Below are 21599 nucleotides of genomic sequence, written 5' to 3'. Positions count from 1 at the left end.
TTTGCCACTCACTCTTTATCCTCTACCTGCTGTTGCCTATGGGCAACATTCTCTTTCTCACCTTCATCCTTTATCATAGGTTGTTCCTTCTGCCTAGAATGCCTTCTCTCTTCATTTCAGCCTCTAGGGATCCCTAGCTTCCTTCAAAGCTTAGCTCACCTGTTGCCAGTGGAGAACCCTTTAATATTCCCTGTGTTGCTACTCTAAACCCTTTGCATTGCTACATAGGCTCCTCCCTCCAGTACAGCATTCCGTCCTTCAGGTCAGACCCTATATTGTTTCACCTCTATATATCTAGTGCCTAGGACACAAGAGGCATTAAGTAAAATTATTAATGTGTTGAGTTGTGTCATGGTGGACACATAGCTTTAAAGGCATATATAAATTAGTTTGTTCATTTTAATAACAAAATGTTTCTTCAGTGCTATTGATGCCAATTCAATTAACTTTCAACAAATTCTTTTCAGAGGTTTGGATGAAAACTATTGCCGTAATCCTGATGGGGAGAAGGCACCCTGGTGCTATACTACTAACAGTGAACGGAGGTGGGAATACTGTGATATACCTGCTTGTGATTCTCCTCCACAGACAGAAGCATTGGGTAAGGGTAAGAATGACATGAGTGATGGAGTCAAAAGTGCTCATATGATTCTCATGCTGCTGGGTTTTGTTTTTATTCTAATTGGGTGAGCTCCCACTTATCCCACATAGAGTATTTGGCTAAGAATTATATTTGCAGACTTGTGGGGGGGGGGGAGTCATCAGTTGTGTAGAAAATCCCATTTATTCTTCAGTATGGCAAAGAGACAGTGCAGGGTGGTGGAAAGAACATGGAATCTAGAGGGCAGCTAGGTGGCTCATTAGATTGAGAGGTGTCTTGGGATTCAAATCTGGCCTCAGACATTTCCTAGCTATGTGACCCTGGAGCAAGTCACTTATCTCCCATTACTTAGCCCTTACTGCTCTTTTGCTATGGAACATAGCATAGTATTGATTCTAGGATGGAAAGTAAGAGAAAGAAAGAAAGAAAAAGAAAGAAAGCAGGAAAGAAAGAGAAAGAAAGGAATAAAGAAAGAAAGAGGAATTATGAGTAAGGAGACCTGGGTTTAAATCTTATCTCTGGTACTTATAAGCTGTATGATCATAGGTAAATCATTGTAACTCCTTGAATGTCAGTCTCTTAATCTGTAAAATGGGAATAATCACATTTATACTACCTATTGCATAGGGTTATCGTGAAAAAAGCAAATGTTTTCTCTCCTTCCCAACTCCTGCCCTCATATTAGGGGATTTGGACATACATATTAGTACTCCCTCAAATACCCTAACTTCCCATTTCCTCAACTTACTCTTTTTCTATGTCCTCCTCCTCCACTCCACCTGATGTAGACCCAGAGATGGCCATACTCTTCATTTGGCTGTCACCCATAAGTGCTCTATTCTCATAATCATGAACTTCAAAATTCAATTATCTGATCATGATCTTTTCTCATTTCTTCTTTTCCTCTGATTATCCCTGTTATTAATTCTCACTGTGGCCTCCAAACCTTCCACTGTTCAGTTCTTTCCCAGGCCATCACCCTTGTACTGGCTACATTCTCCTCTCTTTCCTATCTTCACCCTATACAACTCTTTACAACCCTCTCCTCCCAGGTCCTTTGCCCACTTAGCCTGTTACGTGCTCTGCTAAGCTCTGACCTTAGATTGCTTCCACATTCCATCACCTGTAGTCCAGTCCAATTGTCCTGCTGCTGAACAAAGCTAGAAAAAAGTCACAAAACTATGCTAATTTGGTCCATTACAAATTCAGGTTACATAATCTCAACTGGACCATCAGTGTGGAAGTAGTGGTAGTGAGACCCAAAGGGTGGCCTCTGTAGTGTATCAAGTAGATTTATAGATCACTGGAGTGGAGAAGGTCGAAGGATTTTGACAAGGGTGATAGAAAGGAAGGCGATTCATGCGGCTATCTCAGTTCCTGGGGGTGATGGCGGGGGACAGGGTGGAGAGGAAGACTGAGCCAGGTGCCAAGGTCGTTGGAGAAGGGGTTGAGTGTTCAGAAGTTTGGTAGATAAAAGGAATGTGGATAGTGGGGAAAGAGGGTGAGGAATCTGGGAGAGGTTGTTGAGTGATGACAATGAAACAACTGTGGGTAAATAGCATTGAGAGCAAGGAATATATCTACCCCTCTTCCAGAGCCTTGGAGTCAAGGGGGAGTGGGAATGTAGTATCCATTGACATATGTCAAGTTTGTTACTTTGAACAGTCAGAGGGAATGCTTTAGTTAAAGTGGAAGAATGTAGGGGAGTTTGTTTATAAAAGAATGGTTTGGTTGTGTTTTTTTTCCCAAAGGGTTTTGTGGAAGAGGCCAATCAAGGGTAGAATAAGCTAGTAAAGGGTAGAATAAATGGAAGCAAGGTAAGGGCTGAATTGGATGGTGATAAGAATACAGGAGGTCAGTTAGCTAAGATAACAGTAACCACTGGATTGTGGGAAAAAGGACCAGAATCCTGGCTAAATTTTGCTTTCTTCCCCCAGTGCCTAGCACATTATTCAATACATAGTAGGTGCTTATTGTTTGTTGAGCTGTGAATGGACTTAAGCTGAAGCAGGTGACAGAGTTAGGCTAAAAACAATGGTTCAAGATGGACAGTATAATTGCAAATGGGCAACACTGGATAGAGTAAGAGCTTGTTGAATTTACCAGAGTCAATAATCCCAATTACTCCATTGGTCACTCCTTTTACAACTTGAGTCACTGGCTCTTCTAATTCATTACATGTCTATGATAACAATTGGTTTTTAATTTTATTTTTAAAATTTCTTTTTCAGTGCCCCCTGAGCAAACCCACGTGATCCAGGAATGCTATGAGGGCAATGGACAAAGTTACCGTGGAACATCATCCACCACAAACTCAGGAAAGAAGTGCCAAGCCTGGTCTTCTATGACACCACACTGGCATGAGAAGACCCCAGACAATTTCCCTCATGCGTATGTTTACATTAATTACTCTCCAGTTAAGGATTAGACCCAGTGTACTTGTTCAGAAAACCAATAAGGGAAACGGGACACTTAGGTGCAGGCTTTCCACTAGTGAATTCTGCCCTTAGAGAATTCTAGAATGTTCCTGATTCTGAGTGTAGGAGAGACAAAAGCTTTAAAAAGCTTGATAAGACCAGTTTTGGGGTGGAGTGGAAGTGAAATTTAAATGAAAACCTCAGAAGGGCACTCATCATGGAATTTTGAGAGGCTTCCAATTCAGGGGCAGTTAAAGACTTTAGAATAACTCCATTCTGCATCGTAAGTATATCATCTAATAAGAAATGGAATCTTCACACCATGTAACTTGGCTGCCCCAACAAGTGAATAAACAGGATGTGAGTTTTTGATGCCATCTATCCTGTCAATACACTTACTAAAACATGTTTGTATACCTATATTCAGAGGTCTCAGAGCTTAGGATTCACCTCTGAATATAGGTATACAAACATGTTTTAGTAAGTGTATTGACAGGATAGATGGCATCAAAAAGGGGTTTGGGAGGGGGATGCCATTGTATGGTCTGCCATATGGAAACTGGAAGAAGCAACTAGGGGTGTTTAGCCTGGAGAAAACAAGGCTTTCAGGGCATCATTATAGCTAAATCCAAGTTTCTGAAGGCCTGTTATATAAATCTGCTTTACTTGATTCAAGAGGGCAGAACTAGATACAATGGGGAAAGGCTGCTAAGGAGCAGATTTCAGCTTGATGTAAGGAAAAACATCCATAAAGTGCAGTGGGATGTCTTTAGTTGGTGGCCAGTGGATGGTGGGTTCCTCTTTACTATAAACCTTCAAATAGAAAATGGAGGGCCCCTTGACTTGGATGTTCTAAAGGAGATTCCTCTTCGGGTACAGTTTGGGTTTGATCACCTCCAGGATATACCACAATCCTGCTATTCTGTGATTGTGAATTTGTCTTATACACATTGTCATATTCTGGGTCTGGGGTGGTGACTGTCAATCTGTGGGGATCAGGCATTGAACCAGAACTGGGAGAACCAAAGCAGGCAGTCAAGAACCAAGGAGGATACAGAAGTAGGAGGACAAGATGAGGCAATGGGTCAAAATTAGACGAATAGAAGAAATAGAGCACGAAGGCACCTAAGAATATGAAGATCTTGAAAATGAAGGGAAGCCAGTCTCAAATAGAAGACCTTTAAATGATTTCCTGCTCTAGCAGGATCCAGTAACTTACTCTCTTATGTGTAAGTAGGCTAACACTTGCAGGTCAAAGGCTGCTCCATTGCAGCAGCTCATCACAGGTGTCAGATTCTTTCTCACTCCCAACCCATGATACACACACACACACACACACACACACACATACACACACACACACATTCACCAGATAGATATTATAGAAACTACACATGGTAGAAAAACCAAAGCATGTAGGCTAGTTTTGGTTGTCTTGTAGTATCTACTGCAACAATAGGTGATTACTCCATAATACAAGTTTTCTTAATAAGTGGTCAACCATGAGTCAGAGTTTATGAATCAAATCACATTTTAGAGATTCATGATTCTATCATCCTGGGGACTCCCTTTGCTCACACGGGTTACAGGCCCTTGGTGAATTTGTCATTGGGAGTTGATGGAACCAAAACAACAATAATAACAATGATAACAATAATAATAATGATGATGATAGCATTTACATAGCTCTAAAGTTTACAAAGCACTTTACATATGTTAGTGCATTGATCTTTACCAAAACCCTGGGAAGTAGGTGCTATTGTTATTCCTATTTTGCATATGAGGAAACTGAGGTTGAGAGATTTTAAGTGACTCACCCAGGGTGACATAGCTAAGTAAGTATCTGAGGCAAGATTTGAACTAGGACTTCCTGACTCCAAGACTAACAATTCTCCCCAGAGATGTACCACTTAGCTGTCTTATCACTTTGTGGACTACTAAGAAATGAGCCTCTCTGAATTTATCTAGAGACAAACAGTCTGCCACCAAGCCAGGCCATGAAACCTTTCCAGGTTGGTAGGACGTGCTAGAACTTGTGGTATTCTGGCATAGCCTTCAGGAACCCAGGGTCACTTCAACACCCTGATGAAGCTAGTAGGACTCACAGGCCATGAGTCATAGATCATGAGTCACATCATATTTTATTAAAATTACCTCAGTAAGGAATGGTATGAGGGTCCACAGACTTGTGGTTTTTATAAAGAAGTCTGTAAGTACTCTCTGTCTTATGAATACTCGACTTACAAATATGCCCTTTGCGTACAGATGGCCGGGCCTCTTGGAAGAAGGCTGGCTTTGGAATCCTAGAAAATTAGCAATGTTTCCCTAAGCCTCACTATGACTAAATCAAATTTGAAAACATTTATAAAACACCTACCACTATCATGCATTTATATATCGTGCTAGAGAAACAAAGACAAATAGCAATTTATCGTTGCCTTCATAGTGCTGTCTTTGTATCGTTGATATAAAGAATTTACACCTTTATAAATAAGTAACCCTCTAGAAAGATCCTAACTGAACGTTTTCCTAAGTGACTCTAAATATTCTTTCAATATTGTTAACAAAAACTGTTTTTGTTCTTACAGTGATTTGATACAAAACTACTGCAGAAATCCAGATGGGGACAAAAGTCCTTGGTGTTATACCACGGATCCCAGCGTCAGATGGGAATTCTGTAATCTAGAGAAATGTTCTGGAACAGGAGGGACTCTCCCAAACTCACAAATTATAAGAGTCCCTAGTGTAGATAAGCCATCCACTGAAGAATCAGGTAATCCATTAGAGTATCCATTAGAAGCCTGCGATCTCTGAAATAGGGAAAAGGAAAGAGACACAAATCTTTATAGGTAGAAAAACCAAGAATGGGGAGATTTGCAAACCATAACATATAATAGAGGTAGAAAATGAGGTGGGACTTTGACACTTCATCTGAATAGGAAAAAAGGTTAAAAGATTTTGTGGTAGTGAGCCAGCTTTTGCTTGAAGATCTCCAAAGAGGCAACTCTATAAAATATAAGTTGAAGAACTTCTGCTGACCTGGATTTGTAGAAGCACCTTCCTCCCTGGGAGTTCCCTAGCAAAACAATCATGTTGTTACAAGACACACACATACACCCACATATTGCTTTAAGATTACAACAACCCTCTCTTAGGTAATGAATTATTATTATCCCTCTTCAGCAGAGGAGAAAACAGAGATTCAGAGAAGTTAGGTGAGTGACTTGCCCACAGTCATACAGTCATACAGCTACGTGACACAGTGAATAGATCATACTGGTCTTTTGACTCTGAGCTCAGTGTTTTCCCCACTTCATCATCACCTCAACAAAAAAGAGCCAGTAGACCTCCATTCTAATTGCCCAGATTGCTCATCTTAGGAACAAATCCAGATGTAATTTTTATTCATTTTGATTAATCTAATCAACTAAGATGATTCTAATGTAAGCATTTCCACTTAGAGAGAGGACCAAAGTTGGACCAAGACTAAAAATTTCTCCTCCAAGCCATTTTCTGGCTACAATTTATGATATTCTCAAAACAATAGCCAAAATTCCACAACTAGATAAAATATAATTAGTTATAGGAGACAAGGAAAGTTCAATGAGCGGTCTGCTTCATCAAAAAGAATGGTCGAAACTTTCAGCACAACCTTGGAGAATCATTTCTCTAAAGTCATTTAGTCTTTCTTTCACTGCTTTCCATCTGGCCAACAGTAATCCTAGGCAAAACGTGATAAAAGCCTAAACTGCAAGGATCCTACAATGTCAAAGTTAAGAGGCAAATTAAAGCTACCCTTCCCTCTTCTTTTAGAATTATTAAGAAAGGTTTAAAAATATTTTTTTACTAATATAAAGTCTTTGGGTCAATAAGTCTTTCTTTGACTATTGATTCCAAATCAGTGTCATGTTCCCGTCCCTCTAGAGCAACCCAAGAAAAGACTCCACCTTGAAATAATCTGGATAGTGACTGGACAAGGGCGAGGAGTCCTAGAAGGAAGTCTTTTTAATCACGTTCACATTTTTTGCCTTTCTAATATCTCCTGAGAGAAGGGAACATTTCCTATTCATTAGAATCATCCAGGGCAGAGAACATGTTTTTGTCTCCCTTTGTGTCTGCAACACTTAGCATGATGTCTCATCAATAGTGTGTAATAAATGCCCTTTGAATGAGTTCTGAATTCTGCCTCAGACACTTCACTGTTAAACCTTGGTCAAGTCACGTAATCTCTTTCAGTCTCAGTTTCTTTACCTGTAAAATGGGGATAATAATAGCTCCTACCTTACAGAGTGGTTGTGAGATATTAAATATAAAGCACCTGGTAAACCTGCAAATCTTAAAATGTTATATAAGTGTGAGGAGTATCTTATTTGCTTGCGGTCATCCCAGTAGGAATTACTGGGACTAGTAGAATAATCCATGGTCCTTTGGCTTAAATCAAACCCCCGTGTTCTTCTCATTATGCCACACTATCTTACTAGGACTATTCTGTGAAATTCTGTAAATTGTTATTCTCTCTTGAATTTCTAAGCTGATAAATTGTCTTAGTAATTTGTCAAAATAACAAATATGAATCAATATTTCTTGATCAGAATTTATAGGACAATCTGAACATTTAGCCTGTCATCTGACACAAACCAAACCCCTCTAGGGTTTATCAATCACACTGGAAAGTACACTACAACACATTCTCTTCCTTTCTTATACAGATTGCATGTTTGGAACTGGGAAAGACTACCGGGGCAAGAGGTCGACCACTGCTGCTGGCACCTTGTGCCAGGCCTGGGCTGCACAGGAACCTCACAAACATAGTCTTTTTACTCCACAGAGATATCCAAGGGCAGACCTGGAAGAAAATGTAAGCAGCATCAACTCATTGTTTTAATTTTTATCCCCCACAGAATTTCTTTTTTTTTTAAATCATCAAAAAATTTTTAATTATTTATTTTCTCTCTCTTACCTCTTTCTCACAGAAAAACAAAACAAAACAAAAAACCTTTGCTTAAAAAAATATGCTTAATCTACAGCTCAATTCCTATAAACAAAGGGGTTCTTAGGTTAAGGCTGGGTCTGCTATTTGATTTTGGAGGTGGAGGAGGCAACTAGAGGCAATTCAAATGCATCAGTATCCAAAATATTACCAGGGATAGAATTCTCTAGGTAATGGAAGATTAATTACTTCTTTTTGACACCTTTCTCGAAGAGTTCTGCCTTTTTAGTTGTTGTTTTTATTTTATTTTATTCTTTATAAAAAAAACCCTTGCCTTCTGTCTTAGAATCAATACTGTGTATTGATTTCAAGGCAGAAGAGCAGTAAGGGCTAGGCTATGGAGACTTAGTGACTTTCCCAGGGTTGTTACATAGGTAGTATCTAAGGCCAGATATGAACCCTAGAACTCCTGTGTCTGGATCTGCCTCTCAATCTGCCAAGCCACCTAGCCGTCCCACTTTTTAGTGATATCTAAATCATGTCTACAACTGGAAGGGACTTTCAAAAGTATTTAGTCCAGCTCTCTTATTTTAAAGATGGGGACATGACAATTCTAGAGGACTCACGATGAAACGTGATACCTCCTGACAGAAGATGAATTTGAGTGCAAAATGAGATAGACATTATTTTGAATGTGGCCAATGTGGGAGTTTGTTTTTTGCTTGATTAGAACTATATTTCATGGACTTTGTTTTCTTTCATTTTCAATGGGGGCAGGTAGATGGAAGGGAGAGAATGTGTATTTTTATTAAATAAGAAATAATAAAAATAAAATGAAATAAAGTTGAAAAACATAGAGTCCCAGAGGGATAAAACCTAAGGTTATATCGGTGGAAGAGCCAAGATTCAAACTTAGGTCCTTTGACGTTAGCTCTTTACCATGTACCATGTAATGCTTGTCCTCGAGGACTATTTTAGTCTATTAAGATGGGGGTTGGAAGGTGAGCTCCAGTATTCTGTCTTATCGCCGGTGTCATTTGCCATAGTCCCACATTTTCCTTAAAGGATAGCTTTTCTAGAGAGATGATTGCAGGGTAGAGGAAAAAGGGGGGGGGGCTTTGGAGATGTTATTTAGTAGCATAAACTTTTGGAAGCATCACTTTGCTACTTTTAGGACTCAGTTTTGGGAAATGAGAAGTCTTTATCACAAGATCTTGAATGTCCTCCCTTCTAGTTCTAAATCCCTGTGACTTCTGAACCTACAAGGAAACAGTCCTCCCCTGGAGAAGTATTACTGAAATGAACCCAAGATGATGCCACATAACTAGCTTTACTCTGTTTCCCCTTCTCACAAGCCCATGGCTTCTCTACTGCCCAATTATTGCCTTTTCCTAAGAATTGGACAAAGTATCAACTCCTAGAGACCCTCACTGATAACTTTAGAATATTACAAGTCTCTCTCTCTCTTTCTTTTTTAATAACAGTATTGCCGTAATCCTGATGGTGACCCCAATGGCCCTTGGTGCTATACAACAGATCCTAAAAAGATTTTTGACTACTGTGACATTCCCCAGTGTGGTAATTTCACTTTTCTCCCTTTTTCCTATTTCTTAAAACTCTTGAGAGCCATAGGAATAACTTCTTATTTATGTTTTCAAGTTTCTATTTAAGATAGCTGGATGAGAAGCCGGTCACAAGATGCCTTTATTCTTCATAGGAGAGTCTACCTAACCTGCTAGAGGTTTTACTCTAGACATCTTATTGTATAGAGACCAGTGGAGTATATAAGTTCTCACAATATGAATAGCTCACTTCTTTTCCCAATCATAATAATATTCTGATAATCCTTTCTAACACTTCTGTGCAATTCTTTATAGGAACTGAAAGCCATTTAGTTACTGTAGAATGGTCTGCAGTAATCTGTGTAGTCCATTCATGGGTGACCTATGGCTTTCATTCATTGGAATTCAGAGCATTTTATCGCAAGCAACCATATAGCATTATTGGGAAAATATTTATATTTAAGAGATGGGCTTTTGATTAATTTGGTAAAACTTTGGGATTAGGTAAAATACTGCACAATTTCTCAATTGCAACCTAATCTTCTATCCTCCTTCTATTCATTTTTATTTTTATTTATGTTTCTCTCAACATCCCCATTTAGGGCTTTGAGCCAAAGCCAACCAAGGTTCCTTGCACTGTTGGCTAATGAGGTCAGTCCTACATGGACTTGTGTTGGATCTCCTGGATCTTGAGACAACTTCCATCTTCTGGAGTTAGGTCCCTGCAACACTTTTGAGCTTCATGAAATTGGATCATTAGGGTCCTCCCTGGCATCTCAGGACAAAGTATTAAGAAACTCAGAGCCCTTAATCCTAGGCTCTCTTAGTCTGAGTGCTATGTCAACTTAGTCTGAGTCAACTTGGTCAATTCAGTCAACAGTTCCCTGGGGCTTTCTTGGGGGAACCTTCTTCTCTTGCTGCCTCTGGACAGAGAACCTTACAGGCTAAACATGTCTCAGTCCTTCTGGAAGGTCATTGTACTTTGGCACAGACTTTGTTGGCAAAATCCCTTTTCCTATTGCCTTTGGCTTCTGGCTGAATTATTCTACAGTTCTGGGGTGGGAATACACTGCCATTTTGCATCAGATTTATCAATCATTATTATTTAATCAATCAATTCAATCAATCAACAATTGTCAATCATTATTGAGTCTGATAACAAAGTAAGTAATGGGAGTTGGGAGGTCAGCCACCAGTTTAGGCAGTCATCTTGGCTAAATGTCAATTCACTTGGAAATCCAGGGTGCTGTGTTGCCGACTACCATTTTGGAAGGTTTCCAAGAAGTCTTTTCCAAAGATGTTAATGCCTGCATAGTTGATGTCCCTTACTTAGCTGACAGTTTTTGGTTTGTTTTGGCCCTTACTTAGTAATCTTGAATTGAATAAATAGAAGACAACTTAAGCCCTTTCAAAAGCTCTCTCTTTCCTTCTTCAAGTCTCACCAACTTCATTTGGCTGTGGAAAACCCAGAGTAGAGCAAAATCAATGCGGGGGAAGAATTGTAGGTGGGTGTTCTGCTCACCCCCACTCTTGGCCATGGCAGATCAGTCTCAGAACAAGGTAAGATGCCTTACTGTTAAATGCCATCCATTCCTTCCCAGCAAGACTTTTATTCAAGTACTTACCTTTAAGTATGTACTAACATTTCAGAAGACAGTGACTTAATTATAGATAGGAAGGTAAGAAGGAAGAACGAACTAACCAAAACATTCTCCATACCTACTTCCCCAATCAAAAAAACAATCCATACAAAAGAATGAGAGGCCTTTAGCCAATCTCCTTTGGAATGCAAGCTCCTCCTAGTGGACAGAACCTGAATCCATTGTGTGCTCTCAGTGAGTCCAGAATCCAAAATCTATTCAGTCTTAAAAAATAAAAAAGCTTATTGGCGGACTTTGTTGTTTCAACAGCAGAGTTATTTTTGAATATGCCTCCTTCCCATCCCACTCCCAAATTTAATCTTTCTTTTTAACTAGAAAAAAATATAATAATGCCCCAAACAATAAAAGCTATCTATCTGATAATTTACATAACCTTATTCTCTTAGTTCCCAGTCTCTCATGAGAGAAATAGCCCATCAAACATTAGTGAAAATAAAGATGTTGATAATTTCTCTATACTACTCTGACACCTTTTGATAAGGATAAAGGGAAGTAGAATAAACATTTATGTCACACTCCATGTGCCAGGCATTGTGTTAAGTACTTTATAATTATTATCTATTTATTCCTCACAAGTCTGCAAGGTTGGTCCTGTAATTAACCTTATCTTATAGTAAAAGAGGGGCAACTAGTGGATAAAGTGCCAGGCCTGGGGTTAGGAAGACTCATCTTCCTGAATTCAAATTTAGTCTAAACCACTTACTAGCTGTATGACCCTAGGCAAGTCACTTAACTCTGTTTGCCTCAGTTTCTTCATCCATAAAATGAACTGGAGAAGGAAATGGCAAGCCATTCCAGTATCTTTCCCAAGAAATCCCCAAATGGGATCATGAAGAGTTGGACAGGACTGAAAAGTGCCTGAACAACAACATAGTTAAGAAAAGTAAGGCAAAGAGAATTTAAATGATTTCTCCAGGGTCACATAGCTAGAAAGTATATGAGACTGTATTTGAACTCATATCCTCATGACTCAAGGCCCAGCACTCTATCCATCACTCACCTAGTTGCTCTGATAGAGACAGAACTTATATTTCATTGGAACAGAAAACTATCCTAGATGCTGAAACTTCTACCAATATGAGTAGGTACCTTTTTCAATCTAGAATCAGAGAACTACCTTGATTTGCCCAGGGTCATATAGTATGTATCAAAGGTTAAGTCTTGAGCCTTGATTTTCTAATTCTCTATCTTCTATGCTATGTTCTTTTCAGATCTTTGTTCCTACTAAATATTTCATTTTCTCTGCTCCCAGATAGTGAATGTTTTAGGGAATATCTCTTAGAGACAAGACTTCTAAGATGAAATCAGCAGAATTCCCTAAACAACTCTCCCTTGAGAACATCCTTTGCTCCCTATGAAATGCTCTATTAGCATTCCATCTCTCTGATGGCTCTTGACCTAGTTTTAGGAAAAAGGTCTCAGAAATAAAGCCTTTGCCAAAAGTCTATGGTTGGTTGTCTCTATTAAGCAGAATACTAAAGAATCAAGGCCATGGATTCCAACAAACTCTATTTCAGGGCACGTAAATGTGCTATATTCCATGGTGAATGGCCAAGCATATATAAACTGTCAGATAACTGACAAATATTGGGGGTGATGTTGCAGGACTAGAGTTGATCAGGTAAGAGTTTAAATCAGAAGTGTGCTAGTAAATGTTAAAACTTTCTGAAAACTCACTGAATTATTAATATTTTCTCTATCATTTTAAACATAGACAATCAACAAAACAATAAATCAAGACCTGATTTGTGGGATTTGTTGATTTCTAAAGTATAATAAGCACTCACACCGAAAATAGAACAATTGGCTCTCTGAGCCTGTGGAAGTTGTCTCCATCACACCCTTGATAGAGATGATCATTATAAATCCATTTAGAAAATTTCCTATACTGGAAAACCAATGTGAAGTACACACTCCATTGAAAGTGGGTGATAGGATAGAAATAACACTGTATGGGAAACCAGAGGGCCTGTGTTCTCATCTCTAATTAAGGCCTTAAGTGAAAGGGAATAGAAAGGAGAAAATAAGATGGAGGGTAATACACAGTAATTAATCATAACTCTGAATGTGAATGGGATGAACTCACCCATAAAACAAAAGCAGATAGCAGAGAGGATTAAAAATCAGAATCCTAATATACGTTGTTTAAAAGAAATACATTTGAGGGAGGGTGACATGCACAGATTAAAGGTAAAAGTCTGGAGCAGAATTCATTATGCATCATCTAAAATAAAAAAAGGAGTAGTAATCATGATATCAGACAAAGCTAAAGTAAAAATTGATCTTATTAAAAGACATAAGAAATGAAATTACGACTTCCTAAAAGGTGCTATAAATAATGAAGCAATATCAGTGCTAAACATTTTATCCCCAAAAGGTATAGCATCAAGATTTTAAAAGAAGAAACTAAAGAAGATTAAGGAGGAAATAGATAGTAAAACCTTTTTAGTGGGGGACCTCAACCTGCCCCTATCAAAACTAGATAAATAAAATAAAAAATAAATAAGAAAGAAGTAAGGGAAGTGAATAAAATGTTAGAAAAATTAGAGTTAATAGATATCTGGAGAAAATTGAATATGTATAAAAAGGGAATATACCTTCTTTTCAGCAGCACATGGTACATATACAAAGATCAACCATGTACTAGGGCATAAAAACATTGCAAACACATGCAGAAAAGCAGAAATAATGAATGTGATTTTTTCAGATCATAATGCAATAAAAATTATAACTAAGGGTTAATAGAGAGGCAAATTTAAAATTAATTGGAAACTAAATAATCTAATTCTTCAAAACTGGTGGGTCAAAGAAAAAATCATAGAACCAACTACTGATTTCATTGAACAGAATGACAATGAGGAGATGACATATCAAAATCTATGGGATACAGCTAAAGTAGTACTCAGGGGAAAAATTTATATTCCTAAGTGCCTGTATCAATAAAACAGAGAGGAAAGAGATCATGGAATTGGGTTTGCAACTTAAAAAGTTAGAAGAGAAGAAATTAAAAATCCCCAAATAAAAACTAAATTGGAAATCCTAAAAATTAAAAGAGAAATTAATAAAAATTGAAAATAAAAGGACTATTGAACTAATAAATAAGATTAGGAGCTGGTACTTTGAAAAAAACAACTAGAATAAAGTACTGGTAAATCTAATAACTGAGCCTTTAAAGGTCATTCTGAGTCTAAGTCCTCTCATATTATATATAAACTGAGGGAATTAGACACCATAATTTTTAAGTCAGTTGGTCAAAAAGCATTTATTAAGCACCTATCATCAAGCCTCAAGACTATAGGTGAGGTATGGGGGATTTCTATGCCAAGCATGTGAAGACTTTCTGGTGGATTGTGCAGATGAGAACAATTTGTTCCAATAGCCATGAAGACAGCTTAATAGGTTGCTATGGAGCTGCTTAGACATTAAAGATGTCAAAGCCATCCATTGTATCCCAGACCATCACCAGTTATCCCAACCTTTGTCTTTTCACTGGACTTTGATGAAATCTAAAAGAGAGAAATGAGCCTGACAACTTTGTACAACTGCCCAAAATCTAATTCATTCTCAAGTTAAGATGACACCCCATGAAGTCAATTGTTCTCTTCAAAAAGAAGGAAGAATGACAAAAACAACAACTACATTCTCCCAGGCACAATGAATACAGCTTATGTTCTGGACCTTTCTGGCTTTGAATTTTTAAGATTCATTTTATCTTGGAAGGACAGTATGGTTGTTATATGACCAGCTTTAGTTACCTTTGGATATGTTGGTAGAAAGGAACAAACAGATATTTCACTAAACCCTTTCTCTCTGTTCTAGGTTTGGAGAACACTTCTGTGGAGGTACTCTCATAGCTCCACAGTGGGTGCTGACAGCTGCTCATTGCCTGGAACGGTAAGCAGGCTACTAAGTAGCAATAACTGTTAAGTAATCCAGAGAATGTTTAACTTCAGTGGAGAGAGAGTTCAGACAAGCTTGTGAGTCTAAGTGAGGAGCAGGATCAAAGCATTTAGGTATTTGCATGTAGGTTGGTATGTATGTATCCAATTTTCCCAAGACAATCACTACTTATTCCTGTCATCCCCTTATTGTTTCATTCTCCTTTTCAGATAGCAGCAACATCAGGGACAAAAGTTAGTATATCCCATATCACTCCTGACATTCCTTAACTGCCAAGGAAAGGCAGGAATGATGGGACAAAATTTACAACTTCCTTCCCTACTGGTCAGATGTCTGTGGCGCATTTATCCAATCCTTTATTAAATGTTCATTAAGGACCTAGTAAAGTTAAGGCAAAAAAGCAGATAAGAAACTTCCCAGATCTCAAGGAATTTTATAATTTGATGGAGGGGATTGGGATGAGGTGGAGGCAATGTGCCAGAAACCATGATAAAAAAGAGTGAAATAATTGCAAAGGAAAGCTCCGAGGAAAGTGTGCTGAGACATTTGAGAGTTAAAATGCCTATTTCTCAAGCACTGTGCTACAAAAACAAAAAATGAAATGGTCTTTGCTTGTAAATAGCTCACATTCTATCATGTAGCTATGCATCTTTGCTGTGGGAGTGGAATAAAGTGGATTATAGAGAAGTGGTCAGGTGAAGCTTCAAGGAAGAGATGGCATCCAAGTTGGAAATTGAAGGGAGGCATTTCAACATTTGGTGTGCCAAACGGATGGTGTCTTCAAGACATGGAGGTATAGCAGTAAGCAGGTGCACAAATACAGAAAGAGAGAGAGAGACAGAGAAAAAGAGAGAAGAGAGACAGACAGAAAGACAGATAGAAGCAAATAGAGACAAAAAGAGACAGATTACACACACACACACACACACACACACACACACACACATATGGGATACCTTATTTGTTTGGAAAGTAGAGTACTTTGAAGAGGGTCTTGCCTACTGGTAGTAGGATTTTATGCATTCATCAAGGGATATTGGGGAAAGTCTTTGAGTAGAGGAATGTGACTTGTTCCTGGGGGTACAACAGGAAGGTACTGGCAGTAGGGTGAACTTGGTCTTTTGGCAGAATCCATAGAAGAATGATAAAAGTTTGTTTAGGAAGATCATTTCTGTTCTCAGGATGATTCTTCAGGTACAGTATTCTTTACCTTTGATTGTACTTTTTTTTATTACAGCTCCAATAGGCCTGCCTCATATAAAGTTATCCTGGGTCTACACAATGAAATTCCTCCAGAACCATATTCTCAAGAAATAGGAGTCACTCAGATGTTCAAGGCACCCTATCGGGCAGACATTGCTTTGCTGAAACTGAGCAGGTATTAATTGGCTCACCTGTGGCAGTGTCATAGGTTTTTTTAGTCCTGGATATTATAAACCCAAAGGAGCAGCTGCAAGGTAAGGGGAAGATCTGTTCTCATAGGTGCTTCTGGGATTCCCTGGAGCAGCCAGCTGGGATCAGCACTAGACATCCTCTTGTTAAAATTTCAGGGTGAGCATTGACACCTCAGAAATTGTTAAAGATCAGTATTTGATTTATTATTTTGTTGAATGTCTAGACTTAAGTATATTTCATTCAAATTAGACTTTAAAAATCATGTGTGAAGAACAGTTAGATAGCATAGTTGATAGAGTGCCAGAACTGGAGTTAGGAGGACCTGGGTTCATTTAACCCTGATTGCCTAGACCTTGCTTCTCTTCTGTCTTAGAATTTATACTGACAGAAGGTAAGGGTTAAAAAAAAGTATGTGTTCATAAGTTCATTATTTCAAAAGATCCATAAACAACCCTGTGAAGTATGATCATGCTCACCTGACTAATAAGGAAACTAAAGACAAGAAAGATTAAGGGGCATGGCCTAAATCAAACAGCAAGGTTTCTGTGACTCTAGCTGGAGTCAGTCAATTTATTAAATGCCTACTATGTGCCAAGCACTGTACTATGTTCCAGGGCAAAGCACTAGAGATATAAATAAGAAAAAGAAAAATAGTCCCTGCCCTCTAGGAACCTACAGTCTAATGCAGGAAGACAACATACCAAAAGAAGCTAGACAGCAATGCAATGACCCAGGAAAATTCTGAGGGATTTATGGTAAAGATGCTACCCACATTCAGAGGAAGAACTGCAGGAGAGGAAACATATAAGAAAAACAACTGCTTGAACACATGAGTTGATGTGGACATGGTTGGGGATGTAGACTTGAAACGACCACACCAATGCAACTATCAATGATATGTAAATAAGTCTTGATTGATGACACATGTTAAAACCAGTGGAAATGTGGGTTGGTTATGGGGGGGGGTGGAGGGGAAAGTAAAAACATAAATCATGCCATGGAAAATTTTTCTAAAAAAAGAAAATATTTAAATCTTAAAAAAAAGAAGAAGCTAGAAATGGAGGGAGGGATAAGGAAGAAGGGAAGATGGGAAAGTCCAAAGAAGTATGGGCAGGTGATAAATGAAAAGATGGCTGACCTAAGAACCTTCCTTAATGGGACAGTTCATCTATTTAAATGTTTAAAATTTAGCTAGTTTAATTTTTAAAAGTTCCTGGGCGTCATTATTTCTTTTTCTTTAAAAAAATTTTTTTAAATTTAGAATATTTTTCCATGGTTAAATGATTCATCATTCCCCACTCCCCTCTTCAGTCTTCCTTCCCCTCCAAGAGCTGATGAGCAATTCCACTAACCTATTATCCATGTTATTCATATTTGTAATATGAATAACATGGATAATAGATCTTTTAACACTGAAACCCTAATTATATCCATATTGAACTATGTGGTCAATCACATGTTTTTCTTCTGCATTTCTACTCCCACAGTTCTTTCTCTGGTTGTAAATAGCTTTCTTTTTCATAAGTTTCTCTGGATTGTCCTGGGTCCTTGCATTGCTATTAGTAGAAAAGTCTCTTACATTCGATTGTGCCATAATGTATCCGTCTCTGTGTACAATGTTCTCCTGGTTCTGCTCCTTTTGCTCTGCATCAATTCCTGGAGGTCTTTCCATTTCACATGGAATTCCTCCAGTTCATTATTCCTTTCAGCACAATAATATTCTATTACCATCATATACCACAATTTATTCAACTATTCCCCAATCTATGGATAACTCCTCATTTTCCAATTTTTTGCCATCATATACCACAATTTATTCAACTATTCCCCAATCTATGGATAACTCCTCATTTTCCAATTTTTTGCCAAAGAGCGTGACCATAAATATTTTTGTACAAGTCTTTTTCTTTATTATCTCTTTGAGGTACAAACCCAATAGTGGTATGGCTGGGTTAAAGGGTCAACATTCATTTAAAGCCCTTTGGGCATAGTTGCATATTGCCCTCCAGAATGGTTGGACCAATATACAACTACCCCAGCAATGTATTAGTGTCTCAATTTTGCCATATTCCCTCAAACATTTATCACTTTTCTTTGCTGCCATATTGGCCAGTCTGCTAGGTACCTCAGAGTTGTTTTAATTTGCATTTCTTTAATCAGGAGGGATTTAGAACACTTTTTCATGTGCTTAGTGACAGTTTTGATTTCCTCATGTGAAAACTGCCTATTCATGTCACTTGATCATTTGTCAATTGGGGAATGGCTTGATTTTTTTTTTATAAATTTGACTTAGTTCCTTAAATATTTGGGAAATTAAACCTTTGTTGGAAAGTTTTGTTATAAAAAGATTCTCCCAGTTTGTTGCTTTTCTTCTAATTTGGTTGCATTGGTTTTATTTGTACAAAAATTTTTAGTCATTCATTTTACATTTTGCAAAGTTCTCTATCTTTTGCTTGGTCTTAAATTCCATCCTTTCTCACAGATCTGACAGGTACACTATTCTATGTTCACCTAATTTATTTATAATTTCACTATATTTAAGTCATTTACCCATTTTGAATTAATCTTAGTATAGGGTGCAAGATGTTGATCTAAATCTAATTTTTCCCATACTGTTTTCCAATTTTCTGTGTGCCATTATTTAGGAATGAAAGTTACTCCACTAAACCACTTTGGGTTAGAAAGGCAGGCCTATACTAACTTAGGGACTACCATTGAATTTAGAGACACAGCACACTTGTTACTCATCACCAGGAAGACTGGAAATAATAACACTTGAATAAAACAACTGGAACAACCTTTGTATGATTTCTTCTTTCAGACCTGCCATCATCAACGATAAAGTTATTCCAGCATGCTTACCTTCAGGAGATTTTGTCGTGCCTGACAAAACACTATGCCACGTCACTGGCTGGGGTGACACCAAAGGTGAGAGAAATTCTACAGCACCAAGATGCAATTAATTGTCTTTATGTGTGAAACAATCTAAATTTGGTATCTTCTAATTGAAAAAATGTTCCTATTTCTGACATGTAAATCTGTATCATTAAGAAACATTTCTTTATCTCTACTTCCCCCCCCTAGAATATGCAGTTTTCAAGGGACATAAAGTCAGTCTGTGTCAACATAAATGAAAATTTATCAAGTTCTTTCTATGTACTAGGCTCTGATCATACCAAGGAGGGTAAAAAAGGAATCCTTACTCTCAAGAAACTCATAGTTTGGGGACAGCTGGGTAGCTCGGTGGATTGAGAGCCAGGCCTAGAGACGGGAGGTCCTAGGTTCAAATCTGGCTTCAGACACTTCCCAGCTGTGTGACCCTGGGAAAGTCACTTGACCCCCATTGCCTAGCCCTTACCACTCTTCTACCTTGGAGCCAATACACAGTATTGACTCCAAAATGGAAGATAAAGGTTTAAAAAAAAAAAAGAAACTCATAGTTTAATTGCAAAGACAACATGAAAGCAGCTATCGCCATACAAGACATATATAGTTTAAATGGAAAGCAATTTCAGAGGGAAGGCAAGATATCTTATCCCAGCCAAAAACTTCCAAAGGTTCACTGGATTTTATGTTTAGAGATAGATGGGACCTTTGAGACTAACTAGTACAACTATTTCAGTTAAGAGATGAGGAAACTGCAGCTTTCAGACTTCCCTAGGCATAATGGTAAAAAATGGTAGAGCTGGGACTTAAACCTGTGTCATGGGTGTAAATGTTAAGGGCTTGGGGGCAGTTAGGTGGCTCAGTGGAGAGCCAGGCCTGGAGATGGGAGGTCCTGGGTTCAAATCTAGCCTTAGATACTTCCTAACTCTGTGACCCTAGGCAAGTCACTTAACCACAGCTGCTTAGTCCTTTCCTCTCTTATGCTTTGGAAACAATACCTAGTATCAATTCTAAGACAGAATGTAATAAAATTAAAAAAATTAAAACACCTCCCCTGCCCTACCCCCCAAATCACCATAGTCTTTTTATAGCACTTCCAAACCTGCACCCTTTCAGAAAAAGTGAAATGGAGGCTGATACCCAATGGCTATATAACAGTGTCAAAAACATTCTTAGATGTTCTCCCTCTTTTCCACAATTAGGCAACTCTCCCTTCCCCTTCTTTCTGCCCCTTTGGCCCTGCCTTCTCCCTATTGGTGACTCTGTCCATATCTAGCTGTAACAATACAGTGGCCATTCATCCACTTCCTATACAATAACAATTAGATAAATTGTCCCCAGTACACATTTTGAGGTAGGATGATATAGTAAAAAGGGTAGTAGACTTGAATTCAAGAGATCAGAGTTCCAATTCTACATCTAACATTTCTTAGCTGTGGGACTGAGATCGGGGCACTCAATCCTGATGAAAGTTTCCTCATTGGTAAAACGAGAGCATTAATGGCTACCCAAGGTTATTATGTTGAAAATGCTTTGGGAACCTTGAAAGTGGCATCTAAACATAAGCAATGATTAATTCTCATTCTTCTTTCTATTATTTTCCAAAGATTCTCCTGTTTCGAAACTATAAAATATATTGAAATTGAGGAACCTCCTCCAGCTCATGCTCAAGATAATTTATCAGTTTAATTATTGCTTATTTATTTAATGTTAATTTAATATTGTTGCACTAGGTTTCCTCCCCTGCCCATCTCCAGATTTAATTCTGCACAGAACATACCCTCCCACCTCCTCTTTGTCTCTTTTTTTGGCCACAAGATGACAGTATCCTCACACAAACAATTTCACCCACTAACAAAGACCTCGAAGGCTTAATTGCTGAGTTACTCATCAGGATGATGGAAAATGCTTTACTGTACACTATAATCTAATAGCAGCCCCCACATATATACATATCCATGTATACACGTATACACATAAACATATTCATATATAGACATATATACAAACCACCCTGCCCAAGGCGAGTGAGTATAAATTACCTTGATTTTTGAGATGAGGAAACAGAGAAGTTAAGTGACTTACCCTGGGATATACAGCTAGTAAATTTTTTTTTTAATATTTTTAAACCCTTAACTTCTGTGTATTAGTTCCTTGGTGGAAGAGTGGTAAGGGTAGGCAATGGAGGTCAAGTGACTTGCCCAGGGTCACACAGCTGGGAAGTGTCTGAGGCCAGATTTGAACCTA

General features: G+C 38.2%; 1 protein-coding gene across 1 annotated transcript in view; it reads left to right on the top strand.

The window, feature by feature from the left end:
* The window catches only part of PLG (plasminogen), a 31980-nt gene extending 10697 nt beyond the window's left edge, over positions 1-21283 (top strand). Inside the window, exons 4-13 of the mRNA XM_044675476.1 lie at positions 468-601; positions 2833-2992; positions 5607-5791; positions 7728-7876; positions 9433-9526; positions 10947-11070; positions 14991-15065; positions 16309-16449; positions 19288-19394; positions 21171-21283. Of these exons, the coding sequence (XP_044531411.1) occupies positions 468-601; positions 2833-2992; positions 5607-5791; positions 7728-7876; positions 9433-9526; positions 10947-11070; positions 14991-15065; positions 16309-16449; positions 19288-19394; positions 21171-21283 (1282 nt within the window). The remainder of the gene's footprint in view (positions 1-467; positions 602-2832; positions 2993-5606; positions 5792-7727; positions 7877-9432; positions 9527-10946; positions 11071-14990; positions 15066-16308; positions 16450-19287; positions 19395-21170) is intronic.
* Positions 21284-21599: the final 316 nt, after the last annotated feature.

Source organism: Gracilinanus agilis, chromosome 4 (genome assembly GCF_016433145.1).
Source record: "Gracilinanus agilis isolate LMUSP501 chromosome 4, AgileGrace, whole genome shotgun sequence".
Taxonomy (NCBI): Eukaryota; Metazoa; Chordata; class Mammalia; order Didelphimorphia; family Didelphidae; genus Gracilinanus; species Gracilinanus agilis.
Note: the sequence above shows the minus strand (reverse complement) of the source record. Positions and strands in the feature narration are given on the sequence as shown.